The 24,906-nt window shown below is 41.6% G+C and overlaps 1 protein-coding gene across 1 annotated transcript in view; it reads right to left on the reverse strand.

Annotated features, from left to right (window-relative positions):
- mcf2l2 (MCF.2 cell line derived transforming sequence-like 2) overlaps positions 1 to 24,906 on the reverse strand; it is a 312,522-nt gene that overhangs the window by 51,578 nt on the left and 236,038 nt on the right. The window contains exon 28 of the mRNA XM_059944935.1: positions 9,122 to 9,231. Within this exon, the coding sequence (XP_059800918.1) occupies positions 9,122 to 9,231 (110 nt within the window). The remainder of the gene's footprint in view (positions 1 to 9,121; positions 9,232 to 24,906) is intronic.

The raw sequence follows: 24,906 nt of genomic DNA on the forward strand, positions 1-24,906 counted from the left end.
TCCCTTTTCTATTTTCTAATTATGATTTATAATTTAAATTTTTATTATATTTACTTTGATTTGTACTTCATGGAGCGTGAAGCGTAGAAACAAATATCACTATGATGATTGTACGCTCTAGTATCAATTGTTTGGTGACAATAAGGTATTTGTATATACCACACATTTAGATCTTCAATCTCCCTCTCAGGGTTGGGAACCAGCCTAACCTCTCCTGCTGTGGGCCCTGCAGTCGCTCTGTATTTCTGCAGGGTCCTCTTACTAGGTGTAGGCTCCAAGTTGTGCTCTGGGCTTACCTGCACCTTTTGTCCTAGGCTGGAAAAAGTTCCGATGGAGAATCTTAACAGGCCCGTTCCCATTGTCTGCTTTCACCCGGAAAACTGGTAGGTTTGGCATTTGACTCTCCACCACATAGGGCTTAGCCGTCCAACGGTCTGCCAACTTATGTTTCCCAGGTAGCCCCAAATTCCTTATGAGGACCCAATCATAGCTCCTCTTATTTCCTTGATTCTGCTTGGCAGCCGCGACCCCAGCTAATTCATAAGCCCTTTTCAGCTCTCTTCTCATCTCAGACACATACCTCAGATAAGTCTTCGGTGGTAAGTCACACTCATCAGTCCTGAAATAAAGGTCAATGGGCAACTTCGCCTCGCGCCCAAACATCAGATAGTATGGCGAGTACCCGGTAGCTTCATTTTGGATACAGTTGTAACTGTGAACCAGATGCCCAATATGTCAACCACCTGCTCTTCTTGCTGATCTCCAACGTCCCGAGCATGTCTAGCAAGGTCCGATTAAACTTCTTGGGCTGGGGATCACCCTGTGGATGATGGGGTGTGGTCCTTGACTTCTCGACTCCAAGCATGCCCAGTAACTCATGGATGAGCCTGCTCAGGAAATCCCATCCCTGATCCCTATGTATCTGCCAGGGGAGGCCATAATAAATGAAGTGCTTCTCCCATAGGAAAAGCCTGTGCATATCTGGTGTAGTGGTCCGTGATGATTAAGACATTTGCTGTATTGCTGGCATCAGGTTGTATTGACAGGAAATCCACGCACACCAGGTCTGGGGTTCACTCTGCAAGTGGGACAATGGAGCTGCCCGCAGCATCTTCCGCCGTATGCATCGAATACACGACTTGCAGTATTCATCGACTTCTGACTTCATCTGAGGGCAGTAAAACCGGTCTCTGAGCAATCCATAGGTCTTTTCCACCCCCTAATCCAGAATCATCATGATGTGACTTCAATGCCATCCTCCGATACTTCTCAGACAGAACCAACTGGCAACGCCGGGGTCGGTCAGGGGGTGACGTGACCCGGTATAAGATCTGGTTCCGCAATGCCAACCGAGGCCATTCTCTCAGTAATGGAGGCACCACTGCGTGTTTTGTCTTCTCTGCCTGAGCCACGTCTCCCTTTTAGACCACTGACCAAATGATACCAATGGCTGGGCCAACTCGCTGAGCAGCTGCCACTTTCCCAGAACTCAGTTCTGGCAGCTGATTTGTCTTCACAGCAGTCAGGTTACAGTAAACTTGGGGGGGATGGCATCATCAGAAGCTGCCAATTGATCCACCGCTCAGTCCTGCCCCTGCTTTCCCTCTGCCTTCACAGTGATGGCAAACTGACACTTGGCCTTCACCCCAGGGGCAGGAACGTTCTCCCACACCTCATCTCTGACCAGTCCCTCATGCACCCGTCCGGACAAAGCATCAGCATCAATGTTCCGGCTCCCCGGCTGGTACTTCGGGCTGAAATCATAGGCAGACAACGCTGCCAACCACCAGTGGCCTGTGGCATCCAGTTTCGCTGAGGTCAGGATATAATTTAGGGGGCTGTTGTCCATTCTCACCTCAAACTTGGCCCCCTAGAGGTCGTCACTCAGCTTATCCACCACCGCCCATTGCAATGCCAGAAATTCCAACTTGTGCGTGGGATAGCTTTCTCGGAGGGCGACGGACTCCGGCTGACAAAAGCAACAGGCCTCAACCCAGTGCCCTGATTCTGAAACAGGATGCCCCCTAAACCCTCTCAGCTGGCATCCGTGTGCAGTACGTACGGCAATCGGGATTCCGCAAAAGCCAGGGTCAGCAGCTCCTTCAGTGACTGAAAGACCTCCTCACATTTCCCATCCCACCTCGGCTAAGATACTCTCCACCCTCCTGCCCCTTTCTCACTCTCCCTTTCTTCCCCAAGGGAGAGTAACCACACAGAAGCTGATTCAATGGGTGATTCACTTACACGTAGCCTTTTCCTGTTATGAATGTACCAGAGCTCTGAGGGGCTGAAGGATGCGGGGTAGCCCCCTTCTTTGTGAGAATCGCAAGATCAGGAGACCCAGGAAATGAGAGAAAGACATGCAGAATTCACAAAGATTGGAATGTGACCTGGCCTCCGAGAGGGGACCCATTGATACCGGCTATGGTCTCTTGGAGATGGACTTGGGTATTGCATCCTGTACGATGCATCGAAGCCCCAGGCAATGAACCGAGGGGGAGGTTGGTGGAGAGGTTGCATCATCTCAACCTGATTGACATCTGAAACCCTATGAGTCAGGATAAAAGAGGGTCTTTGGGAACAGCCCCTCCAGACGCACCAGAAGAAACGCTAGCGATCCCGTAATAGCAAAAGCCAGTGGGAAGGCCACGTGCGTTCGTTTCTATTTGCCCCGGAATCGGTGTGCCTTTACCACGGAAGAATGGTTTTTAGCTAACAACGGGAAAATCAACTCCCAATGACTCTCGAAGGATTGACATCATAAAAGGACTGGGCAAGTTTAACCCGTCTTTCTCTCAAACCAAAAACACTGCAGCTTGAACGAACTAACAGTGACTTTTATATTTCCATCGGACAATACATTATCCCCTAGACAACGATAGAGCTATTTCTTATCGATTATTATTATACCCGCGCTTTTAGATTTAGTATTGATGACGTATATTATCTGTATGTTTGCATTGATATTATTTTGTGCATTTTTATCAATAAATACTGTTAAAAATAGTACCATCAGACTTCAACGGACCTCTCTATCTTTGCTGGTAAGTGATCCAGTTACGGGGTTCGTAACATTACAAACCTCCAAAAGTAACCACAGAACCTGAGGAACGAGCGCAGAGCACTCATAGTCTGGGGTTTTGGACAAGTGGTTACCACCTCTATCTTAACCAGATATGTAGCTACTGCAAACAATGAGACTACGTGCCCAACATAGCTAACAGACATTTGGCAGAACTAGTTTTAACCCGTCAGCTTTCAGGCGGCCCAGCACCTTCAGCAGCCTCACTTCATGTTCTTCCAAGGTGAATCCAGACACTATGAGGTCATCCAGATATACCAATACCTCAAGCAAGTTCATATACCCCACCATCTCCTCCATGACCCACTGGAAGGTTGCAGGGGCTCCTGACATGTCCTGGGGCATCCTTTCTCTTTGTTGGCCTCACTCATGGGGATCTGGTCATATCCACCCCTGAAGTCCAGAACACTGAACACTTCACACCACTCAGACGGGCCAGCGTGTCTTTGATCCTTGGGACAGTATACTGGTCAGGGACGGTACGCCTGTTCAGAGCCCTGTAGTCCACACAGATCCGTACCTTCCCATTCTTCTTTCAGGCCACTGCTATTGGGGACACAAAGGGGCTTCGGGACTCAGTGATGATCCCAGCTTCCTTCAACTTACACAAATGCTGCCGAGCGTCCTCCACCTCTGCAGTGACCTCTCTCTGTACTATGTGTCCTCGGTCACCCGGATAGTGTGACGAGTGCTCTTGGAACAACCCACATCAAACTCGTCAGTGGAAAAGACACATTCCAGTTTCAACATCTTCTCTACCAGCCTCCTCTTCCAACCCGCAGGAACCAGGGAGTCCCCGAAGTTGAATGACTCAGCAGTCAACTTACCCCCTTTTTCCAGTAGTTTCTTCCCAGCTTGTCCCACTGGGACACTAGACATTACCGTCACTGGAAACAGATAAACCACAGGCACCCCTGCTTGAAGGTGACCTCCCTCTTCACAGTGTTCCTGACAATCACTGCCATGCTGCTCTCCTGTACAACCGAGGGCTTCTGCAATTCAGGCCTCACCAGTACCCCAGCAGGAAATCCTGACTCGCCCTTGTGGTCTTCCAGAGCATCCACTAAAAGGCCTTGCCTTCAGGCACTCCAGAAAATTTACGGGACTCCATTACTGTTGGTACTTCCCCGGGCCTTAATACAATTGGCTTCGACTGGGTGAACCACACAGTCCCTCGTCTAAACTCATTATCTGGCCCAATGCTGCCACACTCTTCCTCAAAAGCAGCTCAAAACACAGGGTGTCCCCAGAAAGCTCTCCCCAGCCTTCTTGCAGCCCCCATGAGCCTCCTCACCAGAGGGGTGTTGGTCCCCACCAGGATTGAAACACTACCCTTCTCAATGGGGTCCGGACAAACCTGCACTAATGTATCAAGGACCTCAGACACTCCCATATCGGCCTCCGAGAGCTCCAACTTCACTGACAAATTACCATTGTATGGATAATCACCAGGACTAAGCCCCCAGATCTCCAGTGCACTTAATGGGGTCAATGGTAAATGCTTCAGATACCAGTTGTAAAACAAACAGTACAACAACGTGACCTGCGACCTGGTGTTGAGTATGGCTTTAGCATAAATACCCTCTGTTTGTAGCGACACACTAGAGTATGGACCCACTAAGCCTTCAGGAACAGGGTCTTTCACTTTCGGGGAGAGTGGGGGGGGGGTCCTTGGTACATTGCTGGGAACGTGCTCCCCCAGAGACACCAGGCCACTCCCTCACTGGGTCCCCTCTAAGTCTTCCCAGCGACTCTCTCTGCTGAGGTACCCAGGAGCTCACTCTCCTTCTGGCGTGACACTTGCTGCCAGCAGCCCTCCGCATTGTTCGTCCCCTTGGGGAATCCGCCCCCCCTCCCAACAGCTCCATCATATGGGGGGGGGTGTCACACCCACGTATCTCAGTTCTCAACTCTGCCACGATCTTTACTGCTCCCCGGGGTCACCTCACCGCAGGGGACCACTACCGAGGACTGTACCCTGCTGACTGAGTCCTCCCGTGCTTCTGCCACGTTCTCCTCTTCCTTCAACAAAAGATGGAGTGGGCACACCTTACGAGACTGTTGGAGACCCCAAGCAATCAGGTCATGGGACTGGGCGCCCCTGACTATTTGGCCCACTCTTAACTGACCCACCTCAGCCACCTGAATGACCCCTCTGCACCGCAGGCTATTTAGCTGCCTCTCTGGCCAAAAAATAAAAGCAGAAAGCTTCTCCTCCTGCTTCTGACGCACGTTCTGAAACCCCATCCTGAGCTCCACTGGGCTTCCTGTCGTGCCAAAGGCATTGTCCAGTGCTTGCATTTATTTGACAGATGTCGCTACGGGATACCACAACCTGACGGCTCTCATGCCCGCCCACTCAAACTCTCAACCAATCCCTGTCACTTTACGTCATCAGAGCACTGCCACTCATCTAACCACTGAGCTCCGCCCAAGTCTCATACTGCTCTTTCCTTTTAGGGGTGGGCGTTGTTCCAGAGAACAGGCAGAGCCTACCACAGCTGGGACTTTGAACCTGAGCATTTCCATTTATTTGCCAGAGTGGTAAGGACGGATACTAACTCAGAATTCTCACTCTTCACTGGGGGACAGGGTCTAATTAGACATTCTAAATCCGACCACTCTTTCCCCTTCACTTCTCAGAAACAATAAAACCCTGTCTTTGAAATCTCTGCCCCCAGCTACCAATATGTCAGCGCTTGTCTGCATTAAAATGAGAGCTGCGACCACCGTTTTATCAAACCTCCACCCACAATCGCAACTTTAACTACTTAACAGGTGAATTAACAACTCATCCACAGTACAAATATCTACCCCACTAGTCCAATGCTCACAGTAATCACACAGTATAACAAAATCAATCCTGGACCAGCCCCCACAATTGTAACTCTCGATTCGGCTAGCGGCTTAATCTAGGGGAAGACAGCCCTTGGCCCAGCCAAACCTAAGAAATCTTGTTTCGGTGAATGCTGCGCAATGTGTCCTGTTACAAATCAGTACCGTGAAATAACAAACAGTACACAATATGAAATTAAATGATTGAGCTTTATAATTCTTAATTTGATTATATGGTTAGTAAAGAAGCAAAAAAAAGGGCCCATCCTCATGAAACAGTCTAATACGCAACGTAGGAGCTCACTGATAAGGACGTTCATCCACCATCGACCTCATCCAAGTGTCACTGACCTTCGGACCCCCACTCCAAGTCCATTCCATCCAGTGGTCTACCAACCTCTCTTCATTCACATCTTCTCTCCTCATCTCTCCCCAGCAAAGGACCGTGAAATTCCTGTTCCCAGACCCACAAGAATGAACAGCATCCTCTTTCCAAAGCCTTGTTATCTCTTGTCATAACCCAAACATTGCTGCTACAGAGAAACCATTACATTAGCAGTGAAACCCTACAGCATGCTACACAAATATTAAGTAAGCTTATAATTATCTTTATGTTTTGTTATTTTTATTTTAATTCAAAACACAGGTTAAGCAATTTTGGTTCCACTGATGTTTGCTAAATTGATTAGTGTAATGTCTAATTTTTAATTGAGCTCATTTGCAGTTAATCAATATCACATCATTTGATAGTCTAAGGTAGATTTTCATCCTCAATGTAATTTGTAAGGGGAAACATTTGCTTCCTATTATAGAACTCCACCTATTTCCATTTAATAGCTTTTAACAAAATAAAAATCATGAAGGTTTCAAAGGAATGCAGTCTGCCTTGCCATGTCACAATCCAGACAGTGAAAACAAAACCCCGCAGATTTTAAATCCTAAGAGCTAAGAGAGCTCACAAAGCTTGATCATTTCTAGTATATTAAACAGTAACTTGTTTTGTTTCACTAAATACATATTTGCAAAGGCAAACTGCAGCTTTGTATTTGCTGAGTTCAATGTGGTTGGTTGGCAGCAGTGGCTGAAGAGAGGAAAATGCTCAACTACATGGAACGGTTATTGTCTGTATCTCACAACCACTACAAACGTGATTAACAGAAAAGCCACAACAATGATGGCTGGCTACACCCTGCATATTTTGCAACCGCCTGTACGTAGTTCTCAGGCTTTCTTAATTTGATCTTTCCATATACAGACTTTGCAATGATGGAAAAATAAGTCCTACTAACAAAATGATGGTAAAGAAATCTTTGACAGGCAGCTCAGCCTGGAAGTGATCATCAGACTAGACTCTGCACCATCAATTCAGGAAGTTGCTGTGTGCATATTTTCTACTGTGCATTGGAGTTTACGACTAAAACAACTAACAGCTGTTAGCAAGCTTACTGTGCTCACATATTCATTTTGTAAATCTTGAATTTGCTGGCAGTTATACATACAATGGATGGCAATTATATGCAAAACCGCCAACACCTCCCTGCAAAATCCATCCTTTTGATTTTGCTTGTAATCAGGAACAAATCTTTGCGCCATGAACATACGCTGAATTAGAGCGACTCCGAGATGGGCAGATGTAGGCCTTAGAATATTCATGATGTCATTGGGGCCTGTGTCAGAGTGCACAGGCAGATCAAAGGAAATGCTTTCGCACCCAGAGGATAGTCTGTGGTTGGTTCTCTAGCAGCCACTTCCCTATTTCATACCCATTGCCCTCATATATTCAAAATGAAGAACCATGTACTAAATGTCGGCTGATAAACAGGAAATTTGATTAAGATGCTTTTTGTGGATTCAGATATCCAATTCCAATAAATTAAATGGTTCATTATTTGAACAGTGAAAATGGGAAACATAAGCATGTTAATTAAGTAGTTTAAATTTTTGGTGAGTCAGGAATTCTTTGTTAGAGTCATAGAGTCACACAATGCTTAAAAAGGCCTTTCAACCCATTGAGTCTATACTAACCACCAGGCACCCATTAACACAAATCCCATTTTATTCTCCCTATATACTCAACAACTTTACCCAGATTCTACTATTCATCTACTTACAGGAGCAACTCACAGTGGAAAATGAACCAAACAACCAACATGTCTTGGAACCTCGGGGGTGGGGTGGGGTGGAGGGGGGAGCAGAGCAGCTGAGAGAATCCCATGTGGTCATACAAAAAAAATGTATGAACTCCACACAGACCATCAGAACTCCAGACTGAACCTGGGTCACTGGTGCTGAGAAGCAGCAGTTCTGCCACAATAACCTAATCACTCAAGTACTATGGTTCAGTACACATTCACACTACCAATTTTCCACTGGGAAAAGGGTTGTGCAAAGCATATTGTTGAGTATACTCTGAATAAACCAATGCAGTAGCTCAATTTTAAATGCCATTTCTACCATTGAGTGTAGAATGAATCATTGTCCCTGAAAATAAAAAAATTACAAGGAAGTACATAAACGGTCAATACTTTAACCATAAGCAGCTGCCATTACATTCCACAATTCACCCCAGTGAAATGTGTTGAAGTGATAATGATATGAAGGGTAAACTCATGGGTTAACTTGTTCCAATCATTCCAGGAAGAAAGGTAGGATAACGTATCTGAGTTTTCTTAGCTTAATCCCAGAAGTAATAGAATTAAACAAAATAGGGTTCATCTGAAAGTTCAAAATTCAGTAATGGTGCTGAACGTAGAACAGTCTAAAAGTTTGCAAGTTAAGATTTACAGGATGCAAACACGCATATTCTCAACAAAACTAGAGGCCGCTTGGCTCATTGTGCAACCTATTCTCTCTCATTAATCTCCCTTGACCCTCCTGCCACCAGTGTGCACTGGGATAAATATACAGTGAACCTACCAGCATATGTTAGGATACGGAAGGAAGTGGTGGGGTTGGGGATGGGGTAATGCACTCAGTCACCGAGAGAGTATGCAGATTCCAAGCAGACAGCAGCTGAGGTTGTGTGGCAGTATCAGTGTGCCATCCATTCATCTGCTAAGTAATTACGTGATGAACTTTCAGGTCCAGACTTGAAATTCTGCATCTCTCTCCCCCCACCCCACCATTTACTCACAGCAGTTCAAAGTTATTCAAACTCTGGATAACTTCCACGATAATTAAAATGAAACATGTAAAATGTATTACCTCTCTTTTGTCTGTTATTGAAGCTGCAGTTCTCTTGTTGCTTGTTTAGTTCTGAACTGGATGTTTCACCCTTGTTGTCTTGTTGCTGTAAAGATGATTTCCTCATGTATCTGTGAGAAGGAAGTATGTAACTTACTGAAAGCTGAATGTTGTAAGGACTGTAAATAGGATTAAAGATGGTCATTACAACTGAATTTGCAAGCTCATCGGGTATTCTGTTCTCCGTTCTCTGGCCCTGTCATCCTGATATTTAGGAATCTGAAAGGTACTGACCCCGCTAGACTGACACACTGATGATGAGGCTAAGACTCACAGGCACTAACCTGGTCAATTGCATTCGGGGCTTGCAATGTGGCCTTCTTTACACTGGCAAGACCAAGACTAGGCGACTGTCTTGCAGTGCACCTACACTCTGCAACAACCACCTTGAGCTGCGGGTTGTATGTCACTTCAACACCCCCACCTTCCTACCCCCAGACCAATCTGTTTGTCTGCAGCCTCCTCCACTGCCATGCTGAGGCTCAGCACAATTGAGAAGAACAACACTACATATTCCACTTCTGCAATCTGCAACACAATGGTATGAGCACCCAATACCTACAAGCCCCTGTCTTTACATTTACCCCTACCTACCCTCTCCCACCAGACTATATTTTTCACTTACCTGTTTCCACCTATCGGCCTTTGTCTCAACATTTCACCTCTTTCCCCCCCATCCCACCACCTAGCTCCATCTGCATATTACCCCCTCTTCACCTCCACCCTTATCTGGTTTTACCCATCACCTAAAAAGACCCTACCCTTCTATATAATAGCCCAATCTCTAAAAGAGTCTCAGTTCCAATGCAGGAATTTGACCCAAAATGCCAACCAGCCCACAGACGTTGTTTGATTTGCAAGATTCTTCCAGCAGTTTGTTATTTGATCCAGATTCCAGCATCTGCAGTCTCTGCTTACATATAGATTACCACCGGACTCCTATGGCAGTTCGTTGTTTTATAGGATACCTGGTAATTTGAGCATTGGCTTGAGTAAGTTGCATCTCACCACTCACTCCAAAACATATATAATTCTGAGAGGAATATAGCATCCTCAAAAATTCTGCTAGGAATTATAATATTCTTCAAGACATGGAATGCAGATTTACATCTGACATTTCATGGGTTCAAAATTTAAGGTTATTTTCAAGTGGAAAAGACTAGAGAACTCATGGACGAATGAGAACCACATCTCTGTTCAAATAAATAAGGTTGGTCTTATATTGAAAACAGAAATGAGGAGGAATCTCGTTCGCCAGAGGGGGGTGAATTTGTGGAATTCATTGCCACAGATGACTGTGGAGGCCCAAGAGACTGGGTATTTTTAAAGCAGAGGTTGATAGAATTCTTGGTTAGTCAGCGCATCCAGGATTACAGGGAGAAGGCAGAGAAATGCAGTAAATCAGCCATGATGGAATGGTGGGCAATGGGCCCCCAAATCCTAAGAACTTTCTACAGGGGCACAATTGACAGTATCCTGACTGGCTGCATCACTGCCTGGTATGGGACACGGTACCTCCCTTAATCGGACTCTGCAGAGAGTGGTGCAGACAGCCCAGCACATCTGTAGTTGTGAACTTACCATGGTTCAGGACACTTACAAAGACAGGTGTGTAAAAAGGGCCCGAAGGATCACTGGGGACCCAAGTCATCCCAACCACAAATTGTTCCAGCTGCTACCATCCGGGAAACGGTACTGCAGCATAAAAGCCAGGACCAACAGGCTCAGGGACAGCTTTTTCCACCAGGACATCAGACTGATTAACTCACACTGATTTGAGTGTATTTCTATATTATATTGACTGTTCTATTTATTATAAATTATTATAAATTACTACGATTGCACATTTAGACAGCGATGTAATGTAAAGATTTTTACTCCTCATGTATGTGAAGGGTGTAAGAAATAAAGTCAATTCAGTTCAATGATCCAGGAACAGCTTCTTCCTCTCTGCCATCTGATTTCTGAATGGACATTGAACCCATGAACATGACCTCTCCACTTTTTAAAATTCCTATTCTTGCACTACTTCATTTAATATGTATATTTACTGTAGTTCATTGTTTTCCTGGTATTACGTATTGCATTGTACTACTGCCAAAGAGACTACAAAAATTGCAACATATGCCAGTGATATAAAACCTGGTTCTGATTTGAAAACAATTTAAGGTAAACAGCAAGACATAATATACAAGTAATTTGCATCTTATATCGAGTTGAGGTACAGGAAACCATCCACTTAATTTTTTTTGTAATTTATTTATTTATATTGAAGTTCATCATCAAACATTTCCATAAGATGTATTTCAGACATTGTACATATATATCATATAATCATATATGTCACAAATCTTCACATAGTATTTATCTGAGGTATACACTTATAGAAAAGAGTGGAAGGAAAAAACTATGTACAAGTAGGGAGTGATCTTTTTTTACAACATATTCATTGATTTGTGAGAATAAAATCAGGCCTATAAGACATTATGTAGTTAAACCATTTTTCCCAGTATGAATCAAATTGTTCCAGCTTATGGTTAACAGATGCTGTTATCTTCTCTATTTTGTAAATGTCCATTGTAATTTTCATCCATGTATTTAAAGTTGGGCTCTCCTGTGATAACCATTTCCTAGTAAGAGTCTTTTTACCAGACACCAACAGTATATTCATTAAATATTTATCTCTTTTCAACCATTCTTGAGGTATATATCCAAAATGTATGGTCTTACTCTCTAAGGGTATTTCATATTTAACGATGTCTTGTAGGGCATTATGTATCCCCCTCCAATAGTCTTTGATAACAGGGCAGTCCCAAAAAATATGATAATGATTCACATTTTGATTTCCATAATTTCTCCAGCAAACAGGGAGGTTACTATCATAATGGGATTTCTGAGAGGGTGTAATAAAATTACTTATCAAGTTTTTCCATCCAAACTCCCTCCATTTCTGTGAACTAGTACACTCCCATTGATACCTCCATATTATTGTCCATTCTTCCTCAGATATAATTATCTGAGATATAATTATATAATTATCCCTCCTTTCTCCCATTTTGTTTTAATGTATGAAGTCAAATGTGTTTTAAGATTTGACAAACCCTTATACATGCTTGAAATGATTATACTACCATTATCTGAATTATATGCTTTTCTAAATAGCTCCATCAAGCATGTAATTGCCTTGGTTACATTTTTAAGTGTCGTATTAACATACTGTCACATCTGTAAATAACAAAAAAATTTTGTTTTTCTAATAAGTGTTTCTCTTTAAGCATTTCAAAACTGAACAGTGTTCCTTCTTTCATTATGTTACAAAGGACTGTTATTCCTTTAGCTGTCCAGTCTTTAAATCTAGCATCCAGTTTATTCGGCGTAAAATCCAAGTCATATGCATACCATTTAAGAATTGCAATATCTCCCTCTAGATTATATTCTTTCATAGTAGTTTTCCATATTTTAAGAGTCAATTTCACCCATGGGTTATCAATAGTATTTATGTATCTTTGCGGGTTGTTATCAGCCAAAATTGCTTGTATGGGGATGGGAAGTACGCGCTCCTCAATGTTTTTCCATTGAGTGTCATATGATGGGTTGCACCAACATATCACAGCTCTCAACTGTGCTGCAAAATAATAATCTCTAAGAGAAGGTAGGCCCCATCCCCCCTGTTCCTTGGCTAATTGCAAAGTTTTGAGACAAACTCTGGGCCTTTTACCCTGCCAGATATACCTTGATAGCATCTTGTTCCATTCATTGAATTGATTTTGATTAATCTCTATTGGTAGGGTCTGAAAGAGATATAACAGTCTGGGCAGTATATTCATTATAATAGACTCAATCCTTGAACAAGACTAAAAAAAGGAATCAGGTTCTATCTTGCCATATCTTCCTTAATTGTTTTTTAATATAAAGGCTGATCATTGCATTCTGATAATTTTGCCAAATCTTTTGGCATAATGATGCCCAGATATTTGAAAGACTCTGTTTGCTATGCCCAGGGAAATCTACTTTCAATTTCTCTTAGTTATACGAAAGTAACTGGGTTTTATCTATTTCGACCTTGTATCCTGATAATTGACCATATTGTTCAAAGGATTCCATCAATTTAAGTAAAGAGTATGTTGGTTGCCCTAGATAGATCAAAATGTCATCCATGTAAAAAGTCAATTTATGGTCTGTCCCTTTAATAGTAATTCCCTGATATCTTCATTTTGTCTGATGTATTGAGCTAATGGTTCCAGATATAATGTGAAGAGTAGCAGTGACCATGCACAACCCTGTCTCGTGCCCCTTTCTAGGGTAAGACTATTTGATAAATATCCATTGATCTTAATCCTAGCAGTAGGGTTGTCATATAGTGTGTATAGTTTTAATAATTGTGTTTTGGAAAACAAATCTATGTAAAACACTGTAAAGAAAATTCCAATTAACCAGATCAAATGCCTTTTCAGCATCCACACTTATCACTATTACTTCTATTTTATTTTGTTGTATATGATCCATAATGTGAAGTGTCCTTCGTATATTGTCTTATGTTTGGCGTTGTCGTATAAAACCTGTCTGATAGTTATGCATCAGTATGGGTAGAAACTCTTCTAATTGTTTGGCCATGATGGAGGTAAATAATCTATAATCTACATTAACAAAGGATATTGGTCTAAATGACCCGCATTCCATTTTATCCTGGCCTTCTTTCGGTATAGCTGAGATTATCGCTTCCTTCCAACTGGGTGGCATTTGTGCCTTTTTTTAGGTGTTCAGTGTGGGGAGTAAAACAGGAATTAACTCATTTTTAAATTCTTTTTACCACTCTGCCATATACCCATCTGATCCTGGTGACTTGCTTAATTTAAGCCTACCAATTGCAGCTTTTAATTCTTCAGTTATGTCAGCAGTCATCATTCTATTTTGTTCTTCGCCTAAAGTGGGTAACTCTAGAGAATTAAGGAAGGTGTCAATTTGGGTTATGCTTCCCCCTGGAACTTTAGAATATAGAGTTTTGTAAAACACTTCAAAAGCTTCTTGAATTTCACTTAGCTTTTTTTTTTATCATTTTTGTTCTTGGATCCCTAATTCTATGAATAGTATTTTCTGCTTTTTTTTTTCAGTTTCCATGTCAGTATTTTCATAGACTTAGATCTACTTTCATAATGTGTCTGTTTCAGAAACATTAAGTTTTTCCTGATTTCTTGCATAGCCAAACTATTTATTTCATTCCTAATTCTTTTAATTTCCTCTAATGCATCCTGTGCCAAATTCAATTTGTGTTTTTTCTCTAGTTCCTTTATATCGCTATAATTTTCCTCCTTAAGACAGCCTTCAGAGTATCCCATAGAATGGGAGGTGAAACCTCTCCATTATCATTGAATTCTAAGTAGAGACCAATTTCTTTTTTAAAGTACGGATCATTGAGTAGACTTGAATTTAGTTTCCAAATAATATTCTTTGGTTGTAGGTCAAAATCAACAGATAAATATATAGGTGCATGGTCACTTACATCTATTGTCCCAATTCCACAGGTGTTTAATTTGTCTTTGTCTTTTCCAAATGTTATGTAATAGTCTATTCTTGTATATACAGAATGGGGAGCAGAATAATGAGTATAATCCCTTCTGCTGGGGAAAAGGTCCCTCAATATATTAATTAGACCAACATCCTCAAAAAGCGTATTAACTTTCTTATGTAAGGATTTTATTTCATAGGTTTTTCTATTGGAAGAGTCTAACTTTGGTTGTAATTGTAAATTTAGGTCTCCCCCACATATCAGGAGACCTTCTGTTTCCGCTATCATTATATCAGTAATTTTCTGAAAGAAACCAATATCATTTCCCGGGGGTTCGTATGTATTCAACAGAGTAACTGAATTTCCGTCTATATTCCCCCTTACCAGAATATATCTGCCCTTCTTATCTCCCATTTCGAATACTTTTTCAAAATTTAGCTTACTTGAGATGAGAATAGCAACTCCTCTCCTATGTCCTTATTTATATGAGGAGAAAAACAAATTAGTGAAGCCCATTTTCTTTAGTTTTCCATGCTCATTATCACTTAAGTGAGTTTCCTGTGAATATACTACACGGGCTTGTTCTTTTTTCATTTTAGATAGAAATCTATTACGTTTGATTGGATTTAATAATTATTGACATTAAAAGAAATGAATTTTACCTTGTCCTTAGCCATCTGTATTTATCTGTCAATGTATCATTGAAATTAGCAGAATAAAACTTAATCGATCTCCTCCCTGAACAAATAAGAACCAAGAAACGCAAATAATAACAAAAAAAGGCAACAAAGGTGTGATTCCAAGGCTGAGGTCTCCAGTAGATGACCCTGCATTGAGCTAGAGGAAATGTCTAGCTGTGGAGGATTGCCCCTCATACCTGTGAGTTGAGGGCCCCCATTGCAGTATCCATAAAAGTCAGTGAACAAATCCATTACACAGAAAAGATTTCCCTGTGTACTATATATGTATATATATCTATATATATATATATATATATATACACACACACACACACACACACACACACACACACACACACACACATATATATATATATATATATTCTCATTTTGGTGGGGAAAAAGTGAGTGAGTGAATAAAAAAGAATAACTGAGTAATATAAAATCCACATTATAATAAGTATTTCTCAAGATAGGTATATCACCGTCTAGTTTTGCTTCCGTTTAGCTTTTCAACACTTTTAAAGTTAGCCAAACCTTATGGCTCTTCTGGAGGGGGTGAGGGCTGTCTTTGGAAAACTCCCAGTCGCTTCCTAATACAGTTCTCTCGCCCTCCTCCCATCTCCTGCCTTCTTGATTCTTGCACTATTTCCCAAGCAGAGCAGGATAATTCCTCTGCCAGGCTTTCCCTCAGTTCGATCACGCTGACAGGTAACCCTCTGGCCTTCATGTCTGTAGTCGCCTCTTCCACTGTCTGATACAGTTGGATTCCATTTTGATAAAACACTCGAAGTCTAGCAGGGTATTGAGTTTGAAATCTAATCCTTTCTTGCTTTAGTATTCGCTTCACTTCAGAGTATTCTTTACATTTCTGCAGGACCATGGGGGGGGGATAATTTTCATCGAAACATATTAAGTTACCATCTAAAAACACCCTCTTCTTACCCCAGGCCCTTCGTAGAATCTCCGCCTTGGTACTGTATCGAAGGAATTTAATTACTATTGAGCACCATCCACTTAATTTGATAAACAATATACTTTGGATCAGTAGGTAAAGCAGAGGATATTCATCACGCCTCTGCATCAGTGAGTCCTGAGGCAGAGTCCCCACATGAAATGTTGACCATTCCTTTGCCTTCACAGGTGCTGTTTTGCCCATCGAATTCTTTCAGCATTTTGATTTTACTCCAGGTTCCAGCACCTGCAGTGACTTGTGTGTGTATATTCATTGGATGTTTAGCTTAGTGAGAAGAATAGATCAAATAAGTTGCACCAGATCAAAAAAGAACCAAAAGCGTTATACAACAAAATAAGAAACCGCCCACAATAGAGACAGAGAGCTTCCAGTTGCCTCTCATTTTAATCCCTTACAACATTATCTTTGATGCTGGGTTCATACGTTCTTTCAACTAAACTTAATACAAGCTTGAGGAGCAGAACTTCACCTCTGGTGTGCCACATAATCACTTCAGGTTCGACGCTTCAATTTCAGATGATAAGCCAGCTGATTGCTTACATTTCTAGTTCTTTTGTGCTTTGTACTTCTAGTACTTCAAACACCCTGCATGTCCACCAGCTTGCAGCTCCTTGAAACACAACATTTGTTCTGAGCTATTCCTCTCACCTCGTTCAGCAATTCTTCAATCTCTCCATCTCTACCACTTTGCAGACTGTTCCTTCAGTTCTGAGCTCTCCAACCCTTTCTCCCTTTAACTTAAACCTGCTTCTTTTCTAGTCTTTCTCAGTTTATAGGTTCAAACACATGCCAGTTATCTCTTTGATTATAACAGAACACAGACATCCCACTAATGCTGCTGCAGCGAACCTAGAACCATAGTTATTTCTGCACGCCCTCCTTGGAAATCTCAACCATCCAGTGATCCAGCAATCATACAGCTTTACCTTTTTTTGAACGAACCAATCAATTATCAGTACCTCCAGCTGAACCCAGTCTTTTTGTGGGTTTCCCTCTAGCTGTCAGTCTGTGGTTTTGTATTGCCCTGTGCTCCTGTCCCTGCTCTTCTCCGGCCCCTGTATCACTGAGTAGTCCGTCTCTCATCTGCTTCTCATTATTACCTGTATTGCTGCCACTTCTGTCTCATTGCTCCACCTATCATCTGCCTCCCTGTTTATTGCTCAGTGTATTTCAGTCCTGTGTTTTCAGCTGTTTGTTTCCAGATTGTGTCAGTGAATTTCCTGAGCATTTCCAGCATTTGTATCTATACTCTGTCTGTCTCACTATTGACTCTGCCTATTTCCTGATTCTGGTTTTTGGATTTCTCTGGACGTTTTGATCTCTGCCTGAACTTTGACACCGACTTTGTTTGCACCTTAGGGTTTGTTACTCAATTAATATCACTGTGCACAGTACTGGGTCTGTGATTGGATCTGTATTACTCAAGAATACAGGGGCCGGAGTAGAGCAGGAGCACATGGTAAGACAAAACCACAGATTAACAGCTGGGGGAAACACACAAAGAGACAGTTCAACTGGAGATACTGACATCAACACAACATTAATCAATCTCAGTGAGGTCACTGAACGAACCTCGTGGCCTGAGTGGACGAAAAAAAAGACTGTCAATCAATTTCTCATCTTTTAGCTCTGGGACACAGCTTAGGTTTTATTTCAGGTTCCTGAAAAATAGAGTTTAGTTTATTTTGATTTTAGCCTCAAATAATTGTTTTGAAATATAGAATATTAAATTTAATGAGGAAAATATGAGCAGCAAACACATTTTTGCATGTAATTGCTTTCAGGAAGCAGTGGCTGATAATCTGAGGTAAAATCTACACATGTTAGCTGTTCACATTCATCCAAAAGAATAAAGAATTTGGACATCTGACAATAAAAATATAAAAATAAATGAACATCATGTTTTCAAAAAGTATTTTTGTTGCTGAATTTCAAAATCAACAAGGTTTTAGGAAAGTCGTGTTAGAATTCTTATGTAACAAACAGGTCAGTTTCTAATTCAATTTTAAAGGCTACTGAACATGATTTGGGGGGCAATATATTGGAAAGGATACGGAATGGCAAAATAAATGGAAGTAGATTTGGGATAAATGATTCACTTTCAGATTAATGAAGCGAGTCCTACAGCTCAAATTACTGGTGACACTGAGATAGATGGGCGAGCATCATGGGGAAGATACAAAATCCTACAATGGGTCACATAGAGATATGTGAACATGTGTGAAATCGCAAACGCAGCATGATGTGGGAAAATGGGAGGCATCAACCTTGAAATAAATAAATAAAAACTAAAATTGGAATAAGACCACAAGTGGAATGAAGGAAGGTATCAGCAGGCACTAATATATAAAGCACAAAAAGATAATTCTGTAGGAACAAGTAATTGACTTGTTGAATTTTACTGCAAAGGATATGCATTATACAAGTAGGAATGTTTTGGTCCAGTTTGTCGGGGCTCTAGTGAGGTCACATTCATTTGAGGTGCAGCATATAGTTCTGATTGTCTCCATATTTGTGGAAGGATATACTTGCGTTGAAGGCAGGAACAGAGAAGACTTACTAGTTTGAAAAAGATTTGATGAAAGGTTAGACAGGCTGGCCCTATCCTCATTGGAGTTTTAAATAAAGATGAGAGAGATGAGAAGGAACTTCTTTCAGAGGATCATGAATCTTTGATTCACTTACTCCAAGGAACACTGCAGGTGGAGTCATTGAATATGTTCATAGACATTGACAGACATTTAAAGTCTACGGGGAATGGGGGAAAGTAAGAAAATTATGTTGAAACCGTGATTGGATCATGCATGATCTTAGTCAGCGGTGAATACAATTCAAAGGACTGATTGATCTACATCTGTTTTATATCATCTTATGTTCTTGTGCAGTATCAGTGATTAGGTGGATGCCAATCAGCTTTCAGTTTGTAATTGGGTGGAAATGTTTCTTCAGCTTTGCTTTTTTATTGTTCCTTTTAGTTCAAATTCAGAGATCAAAGTTTTCTGGTGCTTTGTTTCATAATTTAGCATGCACATGGCCATGCCCAGAGAGCCAAGAATGTTTTCGAACATTACGCGAATAGAACTGGAATATGTTAAAATCAGCTGTTCTGCTTCAACTGATGTGACTTCAGCAGGAAGTACAAAATGTCTGCTTTCTGTCAGAACTAGGTTATGCAGTGTGCTTAATGTAACCTTGTCTATCCCGAAAGAGAGCATAAACTAATCCTCATGATAAGTTGTATTTAGCACAAAGCTCTTTTGTAATAGAACATAGAAAAATACATCACAGTACAGGCCCTTCGGCCCACATAGTTGTACTGACCATTTAACCTATTTGTATGCTGTTCATAGACATCAGTTCAGCATTCAACACAATCATCCCTCAGAAACTGATTGGAAAACTGAGCCTACTGGGCCTGAACACCTCCCTCTGCAACTGGATCCTAGATTTCCTGACTGGGAGACCTCAGTCAGTCTGGATCGGGAGCAGCATCTCCAACACCATCACACTGAGCACGAGGCCCCCCAGGGCTGTGTGCTCAGTCCATTGCTGTTCACTCTGCTGACCCACGACTGTGCTGCAACACACAGCTCGAACCACATCATCAAGTTTGCCGATGACACGACCATGGTGGGTCTCATCAGCAAGAACGACGAGTCAGCTTACAGAGAGGAGATACAGTGGCTAACGGACTGGTGAAGAGCCAACAACCTGTTTCTTAATGTGAACAAAACAAAAGAGATGGTTGTTGACTTCAGGAGGGCACAGAGTGACCACTCCTCACTGAACATCGACAGCACCTCGGTAGAGATCGTTAAGAGCATCAAATTTGCTTGTGCTCACCTGGTGGAGAATCTCACCTGGTCCCTCAACACCAGCTCCGTAGCAAAGAAAGCCCAGCAGCGTCTCTACTTTCTGCGAAGGCTGAGGAAAGTCCATCTCCCACCCCCCCATCCTCATCACATTCTTCAGGGGTTGTATTGAGTGCATCCTGAGCAGCTGCATCACTGCCTGGTTCGGAAATTGCACCATCTCAGATCGCAAGACCTTGTGGTGGATAACTGAGAAGATTATCAGCTGAGAAGATCATTGGGGTGTCTCTTCCCGCCATCACGGACATTTACACTACACGCTGCATCCGCAAAGCAAACAGCATTATGAGGGACCCCATGCACTCCTCATACAATCTCTTCTCCCTCCTGCCATCTGGGAAAAGGCTCCGAAGCATTCAGGCTCTCACGACCAGACTATGTGACAGTTTCTTCTCCCAAGCCATCAGACTCCTCAATACCCAGAGCCTGGACTGACACCAACTTACTGTCCTCTACTGTGCCTATTGTCTTGTTTATTATTTATTGTAATGTCTGCACTGTTTTGTGCACTTTATGCAGTCTGGGTAGGTCTGTAGTCTAGTGTAGTTTTTTTTTTCCCTATGTTGTTTTTACATAGTTCAGTGTAGTTTTTGTACTGTTTCACACAGCACCATGGTCCTGAAAAACAGTGTCTCATTTTTACTATGTATAGTACCAGCAGTTATAGTTGAAATGACAATAAAAAGTGACTTGACTTGACTTACTCTAAGGTCAATCTAACCCCTCTATATTTTTTTCAGTTATTTCATCTTCAGTATACAGTATTACACAATCTTTGAAAGTTCTATTTTAGTGTAGTCATAGAAACAGGCTCTTTGGCCCATCCAGTCCGTGCTAAGCCATTCAAACTACCTAGTCCTATCAACCTGCATCCGGACCATACCCTTACTACCCATGTACTGCATTTGGGTCTCAAAATGTGACCTCTTCTATACCAGAAAACAAAATACACTTTTGTAGTCACTTTGCAGAACATCTCTGTTCAGTAATTGTGCATTGAGCTTCTAAGTGCCTAATACTCTAATTCTCCATCCAGTCCCCTCTCTGAGCTTTCCATCTTTGCCAATTTACAGTCTTCCAACAAAGTTCAGAATGGTTTTGAAAATGAGCATCTCAGTTTCCAAAATAGACACGAGATAACATTTAAACCACCGAGTAACCAGCCTTTCAAGTTTGTATTAAACTGGTTAAATTCATCAATCTGTAAAATTAGCAACAAACAATCTGCAGGAGAAACTCAGCAGCTCAAGTAACATCTGTGTGAGGAAAGGAGTTGGCAATGTTTTGGGTCAAAATCCTGCAACAGGACCAGAGTTTCTGTTATGTTGTGTAACTCCAAACATAAAACTAATTGAAAGAAAAACACAGAGCCAGGTTTAACATGTACTAGTGTCGTTTTACCTTTTAGTGAGCCATGTACATATGACACAGTGGCATAATGACTTGTGCCATTCACATACTTTTACATATAACATGCTATAAATTATGTAAACAAGAATGCATAATTTACAATATTACTGAAATATTAAATACACAACTCTTTTCCACTTAGTTATAAACTCCAACTCAATACAGAATACATCTCAAATTATATAGTGCCTATAAAAAGTATTCACCCTCCCCCCCCCCCGAAGTTTTAAAACAACTACTATACAGACATGCACAACATAGTAAATATTAAGTTGTCCCATTCAGGCCTGAAGATTTAATTGCTGAAATGCATTTTTTACTCTTGAGAGATAACATCTTTCCCATCAGGTGGGGTGGGGGGGCATGAGGGAGGTCACTCTGTTTGGTAGGTAAGACCTGTGGCTGTGAAACAATCTCAGGTTCTGGGGCCTCCTCCGTGGTTGTTGTAGGAGTTGATTCTGAGACAGCAGGAAGTGGTTCTGACAGCTCTGGACACCTTTCTTCTGAACATGTTGGCATCCCCTGCAGTGCATGGCAATCTGTTCGATCTGATCTATCCTAGCTCACCAGATAAAGCTCCAGGCTAATTGTTTCATTTTGACCTTGCCTAGATAATTGGCATGTAGCTTCTCCAACAAGTCAGCTCTCAGCTTGGATGGTACAACTGTCAATCCTCACACAAGACAACTCCTGTCAAGGGCAAGTTCATCCTGGTGCTGGTAAAAACAGGAAAACTGGGATTTCTGCTGCACATTCCAGCCATTTTGTGATACCATGTAGACCTGAAACAATGTGGGATCTTTGTCTGATTTCCCTATGGTTCATCTCTGCCATAATAGTGAGACTTCCAATTTTGCACTAAGGAGAATACATCTAAAGGTGTGTCCTCTTTTGTTAATTTTTCAGGTATGTCCTTTTCCAAAGATAAACAGGACAACCCATCAGCATTTCCATGATTAGTTGTTCTCTTGAATTTGATCTTGTAATTGTGTCCTCCAGGAAACACAGCCCTTCTCTGCATTCCTGTTGCTGCTGTTAGTGGAACACCCTTCTGTGGATTGAAGACGGACACTAGTGCTTGATCAGTAATAAGGATAAACTCTCTCCTGTACAAATACTGGCGGAAATGTTTTACACCCCAAACCAGACTCAAAGCTCTCTGTCAATATGTGCATCTTTTTTTCTCTGCAGCAGTAAGGGACCATGACACAAAGGCTAAGTGTCATTCACTTCCATCACGCATAACATGTGACAGGACTGCAGCTAAACCACAAAGTGAGATAGCTTCACTAGATGATGTGGTTCATATTGTTTGAGTATGGTGTCTGCTATCACCATTTCCTTTACCTTTTGGAAAAACACTTCACAATGCTCTGTTCATTGCCATTTCTTCCTAATCTGTAATAATGAGTTCAAAGGGTGGAGCACAGCAGCCAGGTTTGGCAGGAACCTGGTATAGTGATTGATAAATTCTAAAAAGGACTGCAACTACTGTGAGACATTCTTTCACCTCTGCTTGAATTTTCTTGGCATACTTGCGTAATCTTTGTGCATCAGTCATATGGCCACAGTAAGTGAAGCTTGGTTGAAATAACTCACATTTGATGCATCATGCTCTGAGCATATAATCTTCTAATCTCTTTAACACTGTTTTGAAATTTTGGAGATGTTCCTTGTCATCCCCACTAGTAACAATGATGGCATCCAGGCAACACCTGATCCATAGATTTCTGCCAGAGTGCAGGTGCAGATGTTACTCCAAAAATAAGGTTATAGCAATGAAGCCCTTTGAGTATTTATGGTGAGAAGCACTTTGGACTCTTCTTCCATTTCCATCTGTAGGTAGACCTCAGTTAAATCCATTTTGCTGCAGGATTTCCCTCCAGGTAGGTTTGCAAAGATATTCTCTATCCTGGGAAGAGGGTATTGATCTCCTTTCAGTACTGGGTCGATGATTACCTTAAAATCACCAGAGTTCCTGACAGTCCCATTCTTCTTGGCTTCTGGGGCCACAGGCATTGTCCATGGGCTTCACTTAAACTTGGAAAAAATTTGTTCAACTTCCATGCAATCAAGGTCAGTACTTTATCATGGGCGGGCGTTATAAAACTTGCATGTGGCATTTTGATTTAACACTATTTTACCCTTGATATATTTGAGATTTCCAATGCTATCTTTTAACACTACTGTGGCATAATCCAGTATCTTTCTTAATTCACTTGCAGTTAACTCTGTTGCTGGTGATGTGGCATGCAATAAGTGGATGGATCTGTAATCATGTTGTTGCCTCAGCCAATCACGTGCCCACAACACTGTCCCTCTTAACTACATACAAGCCCAATGTAGCTTCTTGGTTGTTATATTTCACTGTTATGAACTTCTCCAGTACAGATTCTTAGATATCTGTAGACTTCAATTTAGTATCTTTGAAATGCCATTTAAACCCATTTTGTGAAACAGCTGAGCCAGTGTCCAATTCCACTTTAATTAATCTATTGTTCATTTCTTGTGCAAGCCATATTGCATGCCCCTGTTAATTTTCACATTATGTATCTCAAGGCTACCCAGTCCTGTGTCATTCTCATCAGATTTTTCCATCAACAGCATGCAGATTAGTGGTCTTTCTGAAACTGCAACTTCACTTCCTCTTTCTCTTCACTGTGCAGTCCATTTATTTTTGTCTGCCCAGCACGCGCTTTGTATATGTCCTTCTTTATTACATTTTCTGCAAGTTTTGTCCTTAAGCCTGCATTGGTCTGGTGTATGTCAGCCCCTGCCTCAATCGTAACATCATTTGTTCACCCAAGTTGGTTTCTGTTTAGACATTACAATTTTCTTCACACTCTTTCATTCCTTACTGCAACTCAATCTGCAATGCTGTCTGCTCTTTCCAATGATACATTTATTTCAATTGATTTTTAAAATATGTATTAGACTTCAGTTAGAAGCCATTTTCAAATGCTTTCTTGTAAGATTCCACAAATTAAAATGATCTCTCATCATAAAGCCAATCACTGAACTGACAATGCTCAGCCAACTTCAATTGAACCACGCAAGATGAAATGGGCTCCACTACCTTTTGATTCTGCTTATGAGACCTAAAACATTTTGCAATCAACAACGCTTTTGGTTCTACATGATCCTGCATTACTTTCATGATATTAGCAAAGCTCATTTTGGTTGGTTTGGTTGGAGCAGTCAAACTTCTTCAACCTATTGCACTCTGCAAAACTGGCATTCAGTTCTCATTGGTTATTTCATTTGCTTTAAAATACTACTCAATTTGCACAGAATACAAAATC

The sequence above is a fragment of the Hypanus sabinus genome, chromosome 2 (genome assembly GCF_030144855.1).
Source record: "Hypanus sabinus isolate sHypSab1 chromosome 2, sHypSab1.hap1, whole genome shotgun sequence".
NCBI classification, from domain to species: domain Eukaryota; kingdom Metazoa; phylum Chordata; class Chondrichthyes; order Myliobatiformes; family Dasyatidae; genus Hypanus; species Hypanus sabinus.